General features: G+C 36.1%; 1 protein-coding gene across 1 annotated transcript in view; it reads right to left on the reverse strand.

The window, feature by feature from the left end:
• LOC126009396 (olfactory receptor 3-like) overlaps positions 1–19205 on the reverse strand; it is a 33368-nt gene extending 14163 nt beyond the window's left edge. The window contains 1 exon segment of the mRNA XM_049773801.1: positions 18698–19205. Coding sequence (XP_049629758.1) covers positions 18698–19205 — 508 coding nt within the window.
• Positions 19206–20554: the final 1349 nt, after the last annotated feature.

A 20554-nucleotide genomic window follows, 5' to 3' on the forward strand; every position in this document is an offset into this window, starting at 1 on the left:
AATAAAATTAAATATAAATATAAAAATAAAATAAAACCATTTTAAAGGAGTCAAACTATTCTGTTTGTAAGATGAAAACTGGATAAAACATAATTTGGCAAAGAGCTAATATTTATAAGCATAAAGAATGTACAGGGGAGACAGGTCAGTCAAGGCCTCCCAGAAATTTTTTTACCCAAACGAAGGAAACTTTAGCTCAGTGGGGCTGGCATGGCAGTCCCCAAAGCCCCCCTTTAAACATGTCAGTGGAAGACAGGAAGACATTTCAACTTATACCAAGTAAGATCGGACCTAGCACTTATTTCTCTTAGAAAATATACAGCCCCGGGGCCGGTGAGGTGGCGCTAGAGGTAAGGTGTCTGCCTTGCAAGTGCTAGCCAAGGAAAGACCACGTTTCGATCCCTCGGCGTCCCATGTGGTCCCCCCAAGCCAGGGGCAATTTCTGAGCGCTTAGCCAGGAGTAACCTCTGAGCATCAAATGGATGTGGCCCAAAAAACAAATAAACAAACAAAACAAAAAGAGAAAATATACAGCCCCAAACCCAGAAGAACAAACCAATAAACTAGTTTGCAGTATTTCTGTCATAGAAAATCTCACTTATTTAGCAAAAATAACCTCTAAAGCAGATAGAATTCTAACCACCACTTTTACAAATAGTTCAATAGATCACATTTTTTAATGGATCACTTTTTAACACCCTGAAACTCCAGCATTCCAACCCACCAAATGCAAAGAACAAAAATGGAAACTAGGAAAGACACCTGCAGCTGGGAATATGGAGAGAAATCCTGGCAAATTTCCAAGTCCACCAAGATGCAAGAGCCTTACAGAAAAGAACTTAAAATCAACACTTAATGTCTTAGAAAGAGAAATCAAGGAGGCACTAATCTGCAAAATTAAGAATTCTATAGATAAACAATGTAATCAACTAAAAGAAGAATTCTATCAGAAGATGAGAGAATCTATACAAAGGGAACTAAAGAAATGTTAGCAGAACACAATAGCAGAATGACACACATGGAGAATAGCATAGATGGACTTGAAGACAAATTACCAGCCAACAGTAATCAAGAAGTCAATAAAGAAATGTGAGACAAAACATTGGAGGAAAATGTAAGGTATTTAATGAAAAAAGATGAAAGAAATAACTTCCAAATTATAGAAATATCAGAAGGGAGGAAAAATGGAAAGGGGAAGAACAAGTACTGAAGGAGATAATAACAGAGAACTTTCTCACTCTCTGGAAAGAGGCTGATGTACAAATCCAAGAGGCAAAAAGAATGCCAAACAAAACAGACTCTATCAGAATAAAACCAAGATATTATTAACCCAACTGGAAAAAAACAAAGAGAGATGAACTCTTTAAAGCAATAAAGGAGGGGCTGAAGAGATAACATGGAGGTACAGCATTTGCCTTGCATGCAGAAGGACCGTGGTTCAAGTCCCAGAATCCCATATGGTCCCCTGAGCCTGCCAGGAGCGATTTCTGAGCATAGAGCTAGTAGTAACCCCTGATTGCTGCCAGATGTGACCCATAAAACAAAAAAAAAAGGCAATAAGGGAGAAGAAAAACCTCAAGTATAAAAGAAAGAACATAAGAATCAAATCAGATAGTCCATTTGAAATATTCCAGGAAAGAAAAGAATGAAATGATATAGTCAAGCTACTGAAAGAAAAAAGATTCCATTCAAGAGTTCATTACTCAGCAAAAATTTTCATTACATGGGAGGGAGGGTTAAAAACATTCTTGGACAAAAAGAACTTGCAATATTTGTGCTAACCAAACCAACTCTAAGTGAACTACTCAGAGATCAGGTACACAAACCAAATCCGCAGTTGTAACAACAACACTACACAATGTAACAGCACAACAGCCCTCTCTGTCAAGAAAGCACAGAGGGAGCCAGAGAGCTAGCACTGTGGCAAGGGTGTTTGTCTTGTACAAGGCCAGCCCAAAGTTGATTCCTGACATTCCATATTGCCCCCAAGTCTTCCAGGAGTAATTTCTGAGTGCAGAGCCAGGAGTAACCCCTGAGCACTTCCAGGTGTGACACCAAAACAATATAAAACAAAACTAAACAAAAAGAATGCACAGAGGCTGGATAGAGTACTGTTGTATATGTTGACTCTGATTAGATCCCAGATACAGCATATGGTCCCCTAAATTTTACTGGCATCACTCTTGAGCACAAAGTCAGTAATACTTGAATAAAAAAATCAGTGATATTCCCTGATCATGCCTGGTGTGTCCCTCTCAAAAAAATGCACAAAAATGATTCCATCAGAAAATGGGAAGTCCTTAACAGTGTTGACCTCCCAGCATGCATTCCATATCTCCACCTTTAGCTCCCTGGACTGCTAGTGTAACAGGTCCATTTTGTGTTTAGTTTGTTATGGTTTGAGTCTCTTTATTCTATTGTCATTGACTTTGGCTTGACTGTTTAGATCTGACCATTGTTTTTTCCACTCAATGCTCCTGAAACCAGTTGGCCCCTGGGTCCCATCCACTTTTTTTTCCTTTCTCAATTTGTAGGAAGACATAGAAATATGAGACAGGACAAAATAATTCAAGTTCTAGGGTTCTATGTAAAGGGCAGGAACCCCTATCTAGAAGATATAAATACAATTAAAAGAAAAACAAAACAAAATAAGGGAGAGGCAGAGGTGGTAAGTTCATTTGTTTGCATGGGCACAAGTAAATGTTAGAGAAATTAGAAAAGAAAATTCCCTTGGCCTAAGAGATACAGGGTGTCTTCACTCCTGAAGAATACTGTCATAAAACTGACTACATGCTCTGGACATGTTAGTTGTCCAATCCCAGAATCTTTCATTGCGGTCCCAGGAAAAGTTCTGCTCAGTTGTATTTGTCAAAGTCAGATTAGTCTAATCTGTAATTAGAGACCTTAGTTTTTGTACAAGTCATAGGACAAAACAGGTTAAAGTCTATATGGTCCCAGGAAAAGATCTGCTCAGTCGCGATTGTCTGTCTTCTGTAGAGATCTTGGTTTTTGTACAGATCTTAGAATGGAGCATCTTCTGATTTCATCTCACCATTAGGTGTTCAGATAGGATAGGCTGCCCTTATATCAAGTTGTTGCTATTTCCTCATTGTTTGGGGTCATATGAACCTACCCTGGAACAAGTTGGTGTCAGAATTTGCTCTTACTTATCTGAAAAAAAAAGTATTATGGTCAATTATGTCAACTATATGATGCTATATACTATATTACTTTCTTTAAGTAAAGTAAAAAGAAGTGTATGGTATTTATACACAATGGAATATGCTATTTATCTGTAAAAGTTGAAGGAATGCCTTTTGTTACAACATGGATGGAACTGAGGGTGTAACACTAAGTAAAATAAGTCAAAAGAGAAAGACAAATTTTATTTATGTTTTTAATTTCTTTTTTAATATTATCTTTATTTAAGCACCTTGATGACAAACATGATTGTAGTCGGTTTTCAGTCATAAAAAGAACATCCCCCTTCACTAGTGCAACATTCCACCACCAATGCCCCCATCTTCCTCCTCCCCCACCCCTTGTCTGTATTCAAGACAGACATTCTATTTCTCTCACTCATTAGCATATAAAGGCAAATTTTAAATTATCCCACTCATATGTGTAATATGTATAACAAAGTAAGGGAAGGGAAGATGAAAAATGTCCAACTAAAACTAACCTTGAGTTCTATAACTCAGGTTAATAGAACTAAGGCTATCAAAAGTGGTGGGGGAATAGACATGAAGGATCCAGTTGACTATGGTGATATAGTATTGTGGAAATGGTACTTATAAAATATATAAGCATTTATTTATATTTGTATATGTAAATATAAATGTACATAAATAAATATATAGGGGTAATCATTGTTATCCCAATTTTTAAAATACAGCAAAATTAGTCCTGGTTGTAAAACTGATAAGAGATTATTTCAAAATACTATATGAACTTGAAAATTTCATAGTGAATCTTTGATCAATATAAGAGTTGGGCTAATTTTTATTACTTTCATTTTTTATTTATTTAATTTATTTATTAATATCCCATTACCAGGATTTGAGTCCTGGCACCACATGGTCTCCTTAGCATTATCAAATGCAGTCCTAGAACTCTCCCCACCCCCCACTTTCAGCACTATAAGGGTGGATTGTAAATTTTGGCACTGCAAAGTGGGTCTCCCAGGCCTCCTGAGCACTGCTTGGGAGATATCCCCAAAATCAATAAATGCATCAACAAACAAACAAACATACTTTCTCCTTTGTTTTTCTGCCTGTATTATTTATATTTTTGTTTGTTTGTTTGTTTAGAGTCACACCCAGAGCTCAGAAATTGCTCCTGGCATGGGGACCATATGGAATACCGGAATTCAAACCACCATTCGTCCTGGATCAGCTGCATGCAAGGCAAATGTCCTACCACTGTGCTATCTCTCAGCCCCATGTATTATTTATATTTCTGTCATTAAATATAAAATGGCTTTATAAACAGATAATCCAAAAGAAATTTACACCTTAGAGAAAAATCCTATTTCACATGGCAATGGATGACTTAGGGAGACTTGAGTCTTCTGGGGAAGGGATTGTGGAGATTTTTTTTATCTTTTCACTCACAGGGAATACACCTAGACACTCTTCCAAATGAGTGTTCCCACCAAAACTGTACCTATATAATCATTTGCCTAAGAATTACCTGGCCTTACCAGGTAGAGTTGGGGTTTGTGATTCTAACAAGCTCCCCAGGTGATAGTGTTGAACACCAAAGTTTAGGAACAACTGCCCTAGGGCATCTTTCCTGAAGGGAGTAAGAAAAAAATCTGAGCAATTAACATCTGTTGGATGTATGTCTCTTACCAGAGCTTGGTGCCTGGTCCTCTTGGGTCTTCTCCTTGATGGATAGAGTCTTTGCATTGTCATTTCTGAAGGAAGTGAATTGAGAAGAGTATGCTCCAGGCTCATGATATTTCTCTCTCATGTCAGTGAGAAGTGTAGGACCATAAAAGTGGTAGTCTAAATCTGACTTCTGGCTGTCTACAGAGAAAAGAAGCAGCCAGACCAGAGTGGGCATCCTTCAGGAACAGGTGTGTATTGGCTGGGGTAGAGGAGGATGGGCAGGGGTAGGGTTGGGGTGTACATCACTTCTTTGTAATTACTGAAGGCATTTCTTATTACTTGTTACTCCTTTTACACTTTACTACTGAGTCTTGAGAATAGAGCCATGAACTGTGTAAACTAGTGGGTATATCTCCAAATGCAGGTAGGGGACCCCATATCCTCACTCAATTTCTAAGGGCAAGAAGGTGTACTTGTTTAATGAAAGATGAACCAGATCTTTTCTAATGCTTCTTGCTAATTTAACTGAGTATTTATTACCTTCCTTGTACATTTAGCACAATTGCTATCATTTGAGACTATGTTTGAAGAATAACATTTACCCAGAAAACTTTGATTTCTTTTTTCCTTATTGTAGCATTTCTATTCTAGATTCTTGCTATAATCTGCTGCATGATTTCTGCCTACTTCTCTGGTCTAGGATTATTCCTGGTATAGTGTTGCACTTTTATTGAAGGAAATAAACTTGGGCTTCAAGAAAGATATACTAGTTTAGTTATGTTTATTTGGGTTTCACTGCAGACAAAACTCTGAGTTTCCTCACTGGAGACTTTTGCATTTAATATTCAATGGAAGCAATGCTATTGTATCTATCCCAGGAGGTGTTATGCATACTTTGTCTTTAGTATTTTTTGCTATAATTCAGGAACTACTCATTTCAATTTTCAAGAGGACAATTGAATCTTAAAAATGGTAGTGATGTGATTTTAATTTATTCTGACACCAAAATCAATGGTTTTTCTTCCGTAACAAGTAGCCTCATTGTCAAGAAAATAAGTTCTTAGAATGTGTGTGAATTGGGGGGAGTAAATTATAAATCTTACCAGTTAAATAAATTTACAAATTTTGAAAAAAGGAATATTATTTAACAGGAAACTAAAGAAGGGAAAAATGGGAGGAAAAATTTAAGAATAGTGAAGTATTGGAATGATCTCTCCTGGGCAGGCAAGTTAGACAGACTAATTCTGTTTTATTCTTACTCTCCATGGCCTTTGCTTAGATCAAGTCATGATCCAACTATAGAGTGATTTTGTAGCAACTGACTTCTATTCAGTATCTGCCTAGTTAGAGAAGTGGAGGAGATAAAAAGGGGTGTCTCATGAAATAAAAATTGGAAAGCTCATTAACTTATGTCAACTGCAATTGTGCTTCCTAAATATTATTTTATTAATGTTAATAGCATGTTATTAATTAACTATTAATTAGATATTAATGTTAATAGCATTATCATGACAAATCATAAATTTATCTCTAGTTACAGATGTAAAAATTGAGACTCAAATGTGTTCACCTGCCTCAAACTCACATGGAATGATAAAAAGATATGTTGATAGGGTTGTGTTCTAATTTCAATGCTATTTTAATTATTCTACATCCAGGAATTAAGCACTATCTTCAAAGTCATGGCCAGAAACCACAAGATGTTTTATTGAACAATACAGACTGGGAATCTTGTCTGACTTCTTTGAGGCTCATTTCGAACTCTGTTGTGGCGACTGCTTTTAGGTAAGATCAAAAGATAATGGTTGTTAACTCCTATAGAATAGAAATACAAGGAACATATCATTTTAAAGAAGCAAAGAACTTGTATAAATTTCTTCTAGTTTATTTTTTAATTGAACCTCTATAATGGAATTCTAACATCCTACTACTTTTTTTGTTTGTTTGTTTGTTTTGCGTCACATCCGGCAGCGCTCAGAAATGGCTCTCTGCTCAGAAAGTCCGGGCAGACTCGGGGGACCAAATGGGAAACTGGGATTTGAACCACCATCCATCAGTCCTGGATAGGCTGTGTGCAAGGCACACAACCTACAGCTGTGCTATCTTTCTGCCCCTCCTCATCCTACGACATTTATGTCTTCCTTGACAATTATTTATTTTTAATTTTATTGATGGTCTGATTTATCCTGTTAAAATGGTTAATTCCAACACCACTCCTACCACCAATATACACACCTCCCTCTCCCACCCAAGGACTTCAACACCCCTCCTTAATAGATATTTTTTAATTAAAGTTAAGGGGGGGTTGTTTGCTTTGTTTGGGGAGACTACACCCAACAGTGCCAGGGCTTATTCTTGGCTCTGGATTCAGGGACAGAAGTACCTTAACCCCTGTACTGTATCTCTGTTCCTACAGTAAAAAAAATTTTAAGGGCAAAATGATACAACAAATTCATTTTCCTACTTAATTTGGAGGATTTCGTAACTTTGTTTTCAAATACTTTAAATGGTAGGTAGTAATTATTGAGAGAGAACACAAATAAATTTTCTAATATGAAAAATGTTCATGGAGGGACCTGAGTATACCTAGAATTTTTAGCAAGTTGATTAGAATTTAGATGTAAGAACCCAAATGAGTAATCCCAAAGAGAATTGGGGCATATTAAGGACCTCTTTTAATAATAGCAATTTGTATTGTGGTATTATGCATGATGATAATAGTTTTGTGATGTGATGAGGACTCAATGAGTCAGGAAGAGGTCAGAGATGATCTAAAGATGTCTGATAAATATAACTACCAATAAATATGAAACCATCAACAACTATATTTATAGAATCATATTGCAAGTCTGAATTCTAATAAACCTTGTCTTCAGTTGATAGACATGATTTTTTTCTCTTTGACCTTTATTCCAAATGAAAATGATATTTATTTTTATCTACTTTTCTTTGGTCTTATGTTGTTGCTTATTCATGTCTATAATTTGTAATGGAATTTGGGGTAAAATTTCCAAATTTTGATATATTATAGATCAAGTTATTCAAAGCATTGTTTTTAATTGTTTCAAAGTACAAAACTGATTTGCAATTGAGATGATTTTAGCTTCATAAATTAAGTTAAATAAATCTTATTTTGCTAATACAGAAGATAAATAAGTCTTATCTTGATAAGATAAATACATCTTATCTGAAATACATAAGATAAATAAATCTTATCTTGCTAATGCAATGGGAGACTTTTTCATGACTGATGAAATGAAGCAGCAAATTTTGACTTAGTGTTAAATATCTTCTCCCTGGATGTTAAAATAAAGTGAGTTGTGCCATTCTCTTTTAACAAACTGCTAAAAATTCTTTCCTATCATTTGAGAATACCATCCACTTTAAAAGACTATTGCAGGGGGCCAGAAAGTTAGCATGGAGGTAAGGCGTTTGCCTTTCATGCAGAAGGACAGTGGTTCGAATCCCAGCATCCCATATGGTCCCCTGTGCCTGCCAGGGGCGATTTCTGAGCATAGAGCCAGGATTAACCCCTGACAACTGGGTGTGACCCAAAACCCAAACCCCCCCCCCAAAAAAAGACTATAGTAAGTATATGGTCATGCAGAAAGACATGGCATTTACCTACGTAGAAAGGAGGTCATATCTATCTTCTTGCTGTAAATTAACATTTTTTGTTTTATAACAAAACTTTTCTTTTATAACTATTTTTTCATCTCCAGGATAGAAGAGTATCATGAAAAGAGAGAACTATAGTGTGTCTGAGTTCCTCCTTCTGGGACTCCCCATCCTCCCAGAGCAGAGAGGCCTCTTCTTCACCCTCTTCCTGGTCATGTACCTAACCACGGTGCTGGGGAACCTGCTCATCATCCTGCTCATCAGACTGGATTCTCGACTCCATACTCCCATGTACTTCTTCCTCAGTCACTTGGCACTCACAGATATCTCTTTTTCATCTGTCAGTGTCCCAAGGATGCTAATGAGCATGCAGACACAGGATCAATCCATTCCCTATGCAGAATGCGTTACCCAGATGTATTTTTTCATATTCTTCGCTGATCTAGATAGCTTCCTTCTCACCTCAATGGCATATGACCGTTATGTTGCCATCTGCCATCCCCTCCATTACACCACCATTATGAGAGAAAGTCTATGTTCATTACTGGTGGTGGTATCATGGATCCTCTCCTGTTTCAGTTCTCTTTCCCACACCATCCTCCTGGCCCAGCTGTCTTTTTGTGCTGACAACACCATCCCTCATTTCTTCTGTGACCTTGGTGCTTTGCTCAAGCTCTCCTGCTCAGATACATCCCTCAATGAGCTAGTCATTTTCACAGTAGGTGTGGCAGTCATCACTATCCCACTAATATGCATCTTGATTTCTTATGGTCATATCGGGGCCACCATTTTGAAGGTGCCATCCACCAAGGGGATCTGCAAAGCCTTGTCCACATGCGGCTCTCACCTCTCTGTTGTTTCTCTATATTATGGAGCAATTATTGGGTTGTATTTTGTCCCTTCATCCAGCACCTCCAGTGACAAGGATGTGATTGTCTCTGTGATGTACACAGTGGTCACTCCATTACTGAATCCTTTCATCTATAGCCTAAGGAACAAAGATATGAAAGGAGCCCTGGAGAAACTCTTCTACAGGGCAACAGGTTCATCATCTCAATGACATTTGCTCTTGGTAGAATGCACATATCTTTTCCTATGTTTAGCAGTTAGCACTACTAATCTTAAATCTAATATGAAATGAATGTCTCATACTTAGTAACTTGAATTGCATCTTGTTCCCACTACTCTTTATCTCCTTGAAATTATTTATTATTATAAGATGGTTATTGATTTTGTTGATTATTATTCAATTTAAGAAACTCAAGGCTAGTGGAACTAATATTTTTCTTGATATATTTTTAAATAAAAGCTTTTAGTAATTTCATTGTATATACTTAAAGTGTACACCTTTATGTTTGGACACATATGCATTATAAAATAATAAAGTTAGTTTATATATATATATTTTGCTTGATGTGTGTGAGAATGCAATTTTATATATTAAACATTTTTTGTTTATTGGGTCACACTAAGTCTATCATATGACCTTCCTAATGAATATGTTTAGAAAATAAATTTGTTGTGTTTATGAATCATCAATGTTGAATAAAATCACAAATTTTAAATTATTTCTGGAAGTTAGTAGCTACTGACACTATAATTGACCAATTTATATTATTCCGAAAAGTAAAGTTAATATTAGCTCTTTCCTAGTATAATAATGATAAACAATCTTCTTTAAAAAAGAAATGATAATATTCCAAAACCAGAACTCAAAAATCAACATTTTCACTTCTAACATGTTAGCTTGAGATATATATATATATTTTACATGCATTATAAGCATTATATATAGCATATATATAATTTCAACCTTGATAAATGTAAGTTTTGAATAACAAAGGAGGAGAAAGATTTATACAAAGAAAACTCTTAAGTCAGTGTTAAAATAAATAAAATATATAAGGAAATAAAAGCATATCTCCTTTCAAAGGTTAGAAAGATTAACATTGTTTAAAATGATCATTCTGGGGCCGTAGTGATAGCACAGCAGTAGGGCATTTGCCTTGCTTTGGCCAACCTGGGACAGACCTGAGTTCAATCCCCAGGATCACATATGTTCCCCCAAGGCTGCCAGGAGTGATTTCTGAGCTCAGGACCAGGGTTTACCCTGGTGCGGTCCAAACTCCTCCCACACACAAAAAAGTGACCATTCTACCCAAAACATCATAAAGATGTAAAAATATTTATAAATATAAATATTTCCATTGTATTTGGGGGGTCACTTCCGGCAGCGCTCAGGTGTTACTCCTGGCTCTCCACTCAGAAATCGCTCCTGGCAGGTTTGGGGAACCATACGGGATGCCGGGATTCGAACCACCATCCTTTTGCATGTGAGGCAAACACCCTATCTCCATGCTATCTCATCGACCCCATCCATTGCATTTAAAAAAAAAAATGAACCAAATGTTAAAATTTAAATGTAGGTAAGATTTAGCTTCAAATAATGTATCAAAGCTATAGTGATCAAGTCTGTGTGGTATTGGAATAAGAACACTAGAATAAGATTTCTATAATAGGAATACTGGAATACTAGATATTGAATACTAAAATAAAAAGACTGGATTCTAGGAAAACCTCTGAAACCAAAATGGTTTAAAAACTGGTTAGTCACATGTCAGTATAAATAAATATTTAAAAATTCATATCCTACCTCCCATTATCTATAAAATATAATTCATAGATATAATTTTATAGATATGGGCATCTTGATAGTATGCCTAAATCCATAATTATATTAAAGAAAACATAGGCATCTATGTTTTATGATATTGTCTTTAGAGGCATCTTTTTTTGTTATGTCAATTTTTTAATATTTTTATTTAAACACCTTGATTACAAACATGATTGTGGTTGGGTTTCAGTCATGTAAAGAACACCCCCCTTCATCAGTGCAACATTCCCATCACTAATGTCCAAATCTCCCTCCTCCCCACCTGTACTCTGGACAGGCTTTCTACTTCCCTCAAACATTCACATTGCTATTATAGTTCTCATTGTGGTTATTTCTCTAACTGCACTCATCACTCTTTGTGGTGAGCTTCATGAAGTGAGCTGGAACTTCCAGCCCTCCTCTCTTTTGTCTCTGAGAATTATTTCAAGAATGTATTTTATTTTTCTAAAAACCCATAGATGAGGGAGAGACTATTCTGCATCTATCTCTCTTCCTCTGACTTATTTCACTCAGCATAATAGATTCCATGTACATCCATGCATAGGAAAATTTCATCACTTCTGACTGCTGCATAATATTTCATTGTGTGTATGTACCACAGTTTCTTTAGCCATTCATCTTTTGAAAGGCATCTTGGTTGTTTCCAGAGTCTGGCTATTGTAAATGGTGATGCAATGAATATAGGTGTGAGGAAGGGATTTTTGTATTGTATTTTTGTGTTCCTAGGATATATCCCTAGGAGTGGTATAGCAGGATTGTATGGTAGTTCAATTTCCAGTTTTTGGAGGAATCTCCATATCACTTTCCATAAAGGTTGGACTAGACAGCATTCCTACCAGCGATGAATAAGAGTTTTAGAGTCATCTTTAAGAACTCAGTGCCATTGTTCAGGCAAACAGAGGCAAAAACAAATTTAGAAGTTTCTATTCTGCAAAAAGAAATGGTGGCTAGAATAAACAGAAACCCAATGGGCTGGAAAAAATCAGCATGCATCTGACAAACATCTACTTATTTAAATGTATTAATCAGTTGCAAAACTTAACATAAAACAAGCAATCTCATAATCTCAGCGTTTGGGGTTACTTCTGGTTCTTTGTTCAGAAATTACTCCTGGCATGCTTGGGAGACAATATGGGGTGTTGGGATGGAACCCAGGTTGGTGGTGTGAAAGGTAAATGCCCTACCCACTGTGCTATAGTTTCAGCCACTTTAAAGGCACATTTCTAAGTTTAGTTGTAATGTCTGGATCTCATGATCTCAGTGTTGTTGTTTCTGTGGTTTGGATATTTAGTTCTCTTTCCTTAATACCACCGATGTATCTGAATCCCCTTGGTCCCAGATCCCATTATTTCACATGTCTTTCCCCCCTCCACTCTCTTTCCTTCTTCTCTCTATACTCTGTGTCCAAGAGTAACTTAGGCAACTACCATTTAAACAATTGCATTCTCCCCTGCAATTATTATAAGTACCACATATAAGTTTATTTATCCTTCTTCTGATTCATGTCATTTAACATGATATCTTCCAGTATTATTCATGTTTTAGTAAATTGTACGAATGCATCATTCCTTACAAGCTATGTAGCATTTTAATATATATATATATATATATATATATATATATATATATATATATATATATATATATATATATATATATATACCACATCTCCCTGATCCACTGATCCTTTGTTGGAAATCCAAGTTAATTCCAACTCTTAGTACTAAGTGCTGCAGTGAATAGTGATATGCATACATCATTTTTGAAGTAATGCTTTTCTGTCCTGGGGATAGATAGTCAAAAGTGGAATTTCTGGATCATGTGATAGCTTGATTCTGGGTTTACTGAAAACCATCCATACTGTTTTCCATAGAGATTAGACAAGACAATATTCCACGAGTAGCAGAAGGGAGTTCCTTTTTCACCACATGCCTGCTAACACAGATTGTTCCCAGTATTTTGATATGTGACATTCTCACTGGTGTAAGATAAGCTATTGTCATCTTGATTTGGATTTCCCTAATGATAAAAGATGATGGTCATTTTTTATGTGCTTATTGACCATTTGTTGGAAATGGTTTCTACCTGTTTGTTTCTCTTCCCATTTTTTGATCTGATTTTTAGACCTTTTTGTTTTGTTTTATTTTTGGGTCACACCCGATGGTGCTCAGGAGTTACTCCTGGCTCTGCACTCAGAAGTTGTTTCTGGCAGACTTTGGGGAACATATGGGATGCCAGGATTTGAACCAGGGTCATCCTGTGTTGGTCGCGTGCAAAGCAAACACCTTACTGCTGTGCTATCTCTCCGGCTTCAGACTTTTAGATTTTTTTATATCATCCTGAGTACTTTATATGTCCCAGATAGCAACCATTTGCTTTTAATCATATAAAAATTGATAACTCCCTATGCTTACTAGGAAACAAAAGAAAAGAAATTTAAGACCATAAATGTCAACATTATTATAAACATATAATCAAAGCTAAAATAAATTTTTAAGAATTGGAAATGAAAAAAGTTATAACAGATACTTCCATATCAAATTGCAAAAACTAGAAGAAATGAATAAAATTTATATTATAAAACTTTCCAAAATTGAATCATAGAAAAACATTTTAAGCAAACCAGTTATGAGTACAGAAATTTCAAAGAGTAGTCAGAAGTCTCTCTAAGAACTCTAGTATCACAAAACCAGAATGCGTCATTAGTCAAATCTACCAAAATTTCAAAGGATATAAAATATTTATGTCACCAATGTACCCAAGCTTTCTGGTCCCTCATCTCTAACTGGTATCTCCTGTCCACTTCTTATTTTCCACCTTGATTTTTCTTCTTTGCCTTTCTTGTTTATAGGGTCAGATATAGATATGTCTTTCAAGAAAGTAGGTTGGGGTGTAGGAGGGAACTTGGAGACATTGCCAGAGGGAAGTTGGCACTAACGATGGGATTGATGTTTAAATATTATATTCTGAAAAATCAATTATAAATCACTTTGCAAAACATAATCATTTAATAAGAAGATAATAAAAATAACAGAATACCTATTTATAGCAAACTATTGCAGAAAACCAAAGATGGAAGTATTGTCCCAAATAAATCTTATGAGCCAGCATTACCCTAATACCCAACTAGAAAAGAAAACCACATCAAAATTTATAGAATTATTATTATCTAATAATATATGAAATATAAAATAAATATAATAAAAATAACTATGAATACAAAACTCCTCAAGGTTTTGAGAAAATAGCAAAACAAAATCTTGGCAAATCAAATGCAACAACTCGAGAATTATTCATCATGGTCAGACAGGATTCATTCAGCAATGAAAGATAAGTCAACATATGCAAACCACATTAATATGATAAATCACACCAATAAAAGGATATATAAAAATACTATGGGTGGGATAAAAGGCTTATGGTCCTAGGGATTGAACAAGAGGTGTCTTTCATGCAAGGCATGTTCCTGGCACTTTGAGTTATTCTTAGACTCAATACATATTTATAACTTGAGGAATGCAAATGGAAAGAGATTCTTAAAGCACTAGAAAAAGAAATTGAGAATTACAAAGCTAAAAATAGTGAAATAGTTTAATGTGAGCGTTCTCTCATATAATTTCTAGCATTTCTGCACTAGGGAAGTATTGCACTTATGTCTGAGACATGAATTGCCTATTGGTTAAGTATTACTGAGAGTGACCTCCAGACTCAAATCATTATTCAAAAGGTGAGCTGAAAAAGAATGGTATTCACTCTTAGGGATATACCCTAGGAACACAAAAAAACAATACTAAAATCCCTTCCTCACACCTATATTCATTGCAGCACTATTTACAATAGCCAGACTCTGGAAACAACCAAGATGCCCTTCAACAGATAAATGGCTAAAGAAACTTTGGTACATATACACAATGGAATATTATGCAGCATCAGGAGAGATGAAGTCATGAAATTTTCCTATACATGGATGTACATGGAATCTATCATGCTGAGTGAAATAAGTTAGAGGAAGAGAGATGGACGCAGAAGTTTCCCTCATCTATGGATTATAAGAAAAATAAAAGACATTCTTGCAATAATTTTCAGAGACAAAAGAGAAGAGGGCTGGAAGTTTCAGCTCACTACATGAAGCTCACCACAAAGAGTGATGAGTGCAGTTAGAGAAATAACTACATTGAGAACTATCCTAACAATGGGAATGAATGAGGGAAGTAGAAAGCCTGTCTAGAGTACAGGTGAGGGTGGGGAGGAGGGAGATTTGGGACATTGGTGATGGGAATGTTGCATTGATGAAGGGGTTGTTCTTTACATGACTGAAACCCAATCACAATCATGTTTGTAATCAAGGTGTTTAAATAAAGATATTAATTTTAAAAATAATGATACATTTTTACTATTTTTTCTATTTATCACTTTTTACTATTTTACCTACTTCCTCTTACTAAATGCTACATAACATAACTCAAAACATAGTATTTAGGAAACAGCTAGTTGGCTTATGCTCCTGTGGGTTGCAAGTTTAGGTTCAGATCACTGGACAATTATTTTTAGTGGTTCAGGCTTTCCATCCAATTTTTGGTTTTGGAGCCACACCTGGTGATGCTCGAGGCTTATTCCTAGCTCGGCACTCAGAAAGAGTGCAGTACTCTTGAGGGTGCTCAGGGGACCATATGAGATTCTGGGGGTTAAAACCAGATCAGCCACATGCAAAAGAAGCCCATACCTGTTGTACTATCACTCTGACCCCTTCACTTTTAATTTTTAAAAGTGTTACATATTGTTTTCCAGAGAAGCTGTATCAATTTACCTTCTCATTTGATAGTAGGCAAAAATTCCAGAATTTTCTTTACACTCCAACAGTCAGAATTCAAAAGCATTAATTTCAAAATGGTGGGAAAAAATAGACACAAGGAACAGAACTAAGCAAAAGATTTTATGGAAACCAACTGGGCAAGAAAAAGCAAGACCCACATTAAGAGAGAAAAATTCACTTTAAACAGTTCCAAGACTGAGCTAGACTGATTCTAAGAGCACAAACTGTATTGTAAATAGCCTGTACCTGTGAAATATTCACTCTCCTCATTCTTTACAGGTTTAAATGAGCTTACACTTTAATGCTCAATTCATTGCTACTATACCTGATCAACTTCAGATAAAATAATTTTTCTTCTTTCTGTGATCGAATATTTATGGCAATGATCACCATCCTCATAATTAATGTTAAATTAGACAAGGATGTCTGTTTCAAGCCTAAAAAGAAATAATATCTTGCTCATTTTTAAATTTTGCTAGTAATTAATAACACTATGCCACCACATATGTGGTTCAATTTTTAGAGCAGATGACCTATATGTGTCAATGCCTAGATTTGATCCCAAATAATTTCATATTCATGCTCTACTAGTCTCACAACTTGTATGAATTTATATATATATTTGTATGTATAAAATATGTGAAATAATTATGCATGCTCACATCTAATAAAGCAACACCATGCATAAATAACACCATGCATACCATATGTTGAGCATCAGTGCATACAGATTACCTTAATATGAATATGTCTCTTGAAACAAATATTACCACCAAGAGCAGGATACTAAAGTATGCAAGTACTATCAGACGATAAAAAAAATTCTACTGCTGGCCCGGAGAGATAGCACAGCGGCTTTTGCCTTGCAAGCAGTTGATCCAGGACCAAAGGTGGTTGGTTCGAATCCCGGTGTCCCACATGGTCCCCCGTGCCTGCCAGGAGCTATTTCTGAGCAGACAGCCAGGAGTAACTCCTGAGCAACGCTGGGTGTGGCCCAAAAACAAACAAAAAATTCTACTGCATCCACTAGTTATAATTTCTCCATCTATAAAATATGATGATCATAGGATGAATGCAAGATAGATATAAACATAGAAACTTAGGAATGTGAAACTAACTAAATATAAAGTCTGACACATAAATGATCATCACCAATCTTATATAGTTAGTTACATATAATTAGTTAAGTTAGTTCCATATGCTTATAGTTAGTTGTATATGTCATTAGTGCAACTACATTAGATATGGAAAGGTGAGTTCTGTAAGGTATGTAATCAATAATTCGGTTGGTTTAATGCAGTATCTGGAAAATGGAAGATAAATAAAATCTGCTTACGCTATATATTGAGTGTTCCTATTCCGGGGCCGGAGAGATAGCATGGAGGTAAGGCGTTTACCTTTCATGCAGAAGATCGGTTGGAATCCCGGCGTCCCATATGGTCCCCCGTGCCTGCCAGGAGCAATTTCTAAGCACGGAGCCAGGAAAAATCCCTGAGCACTGCCGGGTGTAACCCAAAAACCATAAAAAAGAAGAAAGAAAAGAAAGAAAGAAAAGAAAAGAAAGAAAGAAAGAAAGAAAGAAAGAAAGAAAGAAAGAAAGAAGAAAAAGAAAGAAAGAAAGAAAGAAGAAAGAAAAGAAAAGAAAGAAAGAAAGAAAGAAAGAAAGAAAGAAAGAAAGAAAGAAAGAAAGAAAGAAGAAAGAAAGAAAGAAAGAAAGAAAGAAAGAAAGAAAAAAAGAAAGAAAGAAAAGAAAAGAAAAGAAAAGAAAAGAAAAGAAAAAAAGAAAGAAAGAAAGAAAAGAAAAGAAAAGAAAAGAAAAGAAAAGAAAAGAAAAGAAAAGAAAAAAGAAAAGAAAAGGGCCCGGAGATATAGCACAGCGGTGTTTGCCTTGCAAGCAGCCGATCCAGGACCTAAGGTGATTGGTTTGAATCCTGGTGTCCCATATGGTCCCCCGTGCCTGCCAGGAGCTATTTCTGAGCAGACAGCCAGGAGTAACCCCTGAGCAATGCCGGGTGTGGCCCAAAAACCAAAAAAAATAAGTGTTCATATTTCATTAATATAACATCAAACAAATGTTTTAATTGACCTTGACTTTGTATAGTTTAGATCACCTATAAAACACCATATATCTATAAAAACAGTTAACTAAACCTTTAAGAAATATACTGACCATATATACATTGCAGGATTTGGTGATTAAAGAGTGATTTATAGTCCATTTTTCTCTAAAATCTAAGCAAAGGTGGTGGGGGAAATGGCATTTTGCTTCATAAGCATGTGGATTCTTCATCACTTAACTTTAAATATGTTTATAGAATTAAAGTCTCTGAGAAGAAAATTCATGAGTTCCAAAAAGTCTTCTCAGTGCAGTCTTCATATCATTGTTTCTCAGGCTGTAAATGAAGGGATTCAGCATGGGAGTCACCACTGTGTAAAATATGGCTGCAGCTCTATCTTTCCCCCCTGAGTTTGATGAAGGAGGACATAGGTAGACACCAATTGCTGCACCATAAAATAGGAAGACAACAGTGAGATGGGACCCACAGGTGGAGAAAGCCTTTTGTCTGCCAGAGGCAGACGGGACTCTGAGGATAGTGGAGATGATCCGTGCATATGACAAAACGATCAATGAGAGTGGGCCAGTGAGTATCATGGAGCCCACTATGAACAGGGCCACCTGGTTCGTATCAGTGTCTGAGCAAGAGAGCTGAAGCAGAGGGACTATGTCACAGAAGAAATGATGAATAATGTTGTCTGCACAGAAGGAAAGCCTAGTCATAAGCAGGGTGTGTAAGAGAGCAGCAAAGTTAGTGAGAACCCAACATGCTACAAGAAAGAGAATACACACAACAGGACTCATGACTGTGGAATAGTGAAGAGGCCTGCAGATAGCCACATAACGGTCATAGGCCATTACTCCCAAGAGGAAGTCATCCAGTGCCCCAAATGTCATAAAAAAGTGCATCTGGGCCAAGCATCCTTGATATGATATGGCCTGACTATAGGTCTGAATGTTCACCAGCATCTTGGGGATTGTAGTAGAGGAAAAGCAAGCATCAGCAAAAGAGAGGTTGGCTAGAAAGAAGTACATGGGAGTGTGCAGACGTGGATCAAAGTTAATGGCCAGAATAATAAGCAAGTTCCCCATGACAGTGATCAGGTACATGCCTAGGAAGGTGCTGAACAGGAGAAGCTGCTGCTCTGGATTGTCTGAGAAACCCAATAGGAGGAATTCAGTGACAGTTTGATTTGCTTCAGGCCATCCCATTGTTTTTTCTGAAAGAAGAAAGATGTGTCAAAAACAAAAGGAAAGGTACACTGGTGAGTCCTCTGGAAAATAGTTCTCATCAAAAGTCATGTTTCTGTAATTAAAACACAAACGTAAGGTCATCATTACTGATTAGAGAAATGAATTACAAATTCTCTTTGCTATATATATATATATATATATATATACACACACACATATATATTCATCTTTGCTATGTATCCCCCAAGAGCCATGTTTCATGACTTTCAAGTTTTCAATTTATTGAATGAACAAGAAATGAATAGCTACCTTGAGCCCAAAGCAATAAACAATGCAGCATCAATGAATACTCAAATATTTTACTATAAGTATCTTACAAATAAAGTTTCAAAACTCAGATAAATTTAGTCATTTGCACAATATCACAAATAAGACAGGAAGTACATATTGCTATTTTCCATGTTTAATAGCTACCTCTGTGCCTCTTGTCCGCTCATGCAGCAGAAAAAAAATAGTTCACTGTAAGGAAGTAGTTGCACTGCTTATCTTATCTGAAAGATAGAAAATAAGGGTGCTGGCAGGGATTTTGTGCATCCTGAAAGAAAATACAGCATATCCCTTTCTTGCATTATTCACCAAATGGCATTGGCTCCCAAAATAACCTACCCTAATTATGCAGAGTTTTTTCTTTTTCTGCATAACACAAGGAACTCTTCAAAGTCTATAAAACATGAGAAGAGTGAGTGGATACACGATTTCTCATTTTATTAGTGAAGCTACAGAGCAGCAAGCAATTTTCAGAGATTATATGTTCTTTGTATACACTGTCAGAGAAATATTTCTAGGTTCTAGATCTCTTGGGTAAAATTTTCCCTACTGAACCTCAGAGGAAAATATGAAATAATTACTCTAGTTTCACACTTTGACTCCCTAAACTATCAATAATAAAGGAGCATGAAAAAAGAAAGTAGAGATTATTTACGGTTCTGCACCCATAAAATTTGTCTCCAGGGATATATATGTATGTGTTTTTTATTATAGTCATTTCTTTGAACCTTTTCCTGAGAATCTTAAAAGCATGCTAAAAGGGAATCAGAATAGGAAGGTAAGAACAGCAAACAGTGATGCTAAATTTGGTTAAAAAAATATCTTTGCCATCTCGGGGCTCAGTCACACGAGATACCATACTCAGCTTGCACTATGAGAATGTCCCGAGAAAACTCTTTAACATACACCTTATCTCTAGGTTATACCTTCTTTTAGGATTTGAAGCACGTGACCAGTCAGACCACAGAAGCAGCAACTGTGACCTACAGACTTATACTACAGGCCCTACTCATCAAACACATTCAAGCAAAGTAGCATTC

This window comes from Suncus etruscus, chromosome 5 (assembly GCF_024139225.1).
Source record: "Suncus etruscus isolate mSunEtr1 chromosome 5, mSunEtr1.pri.cur, whole genome shotgun sequence".
NCBI classification, from domain to species: domain Eukaryota; kingdom Metazoa; phylum Chordata; class Mammalia; order Eulipotyphla; family Soricidae; genus Suncus; species Suncus etruscus.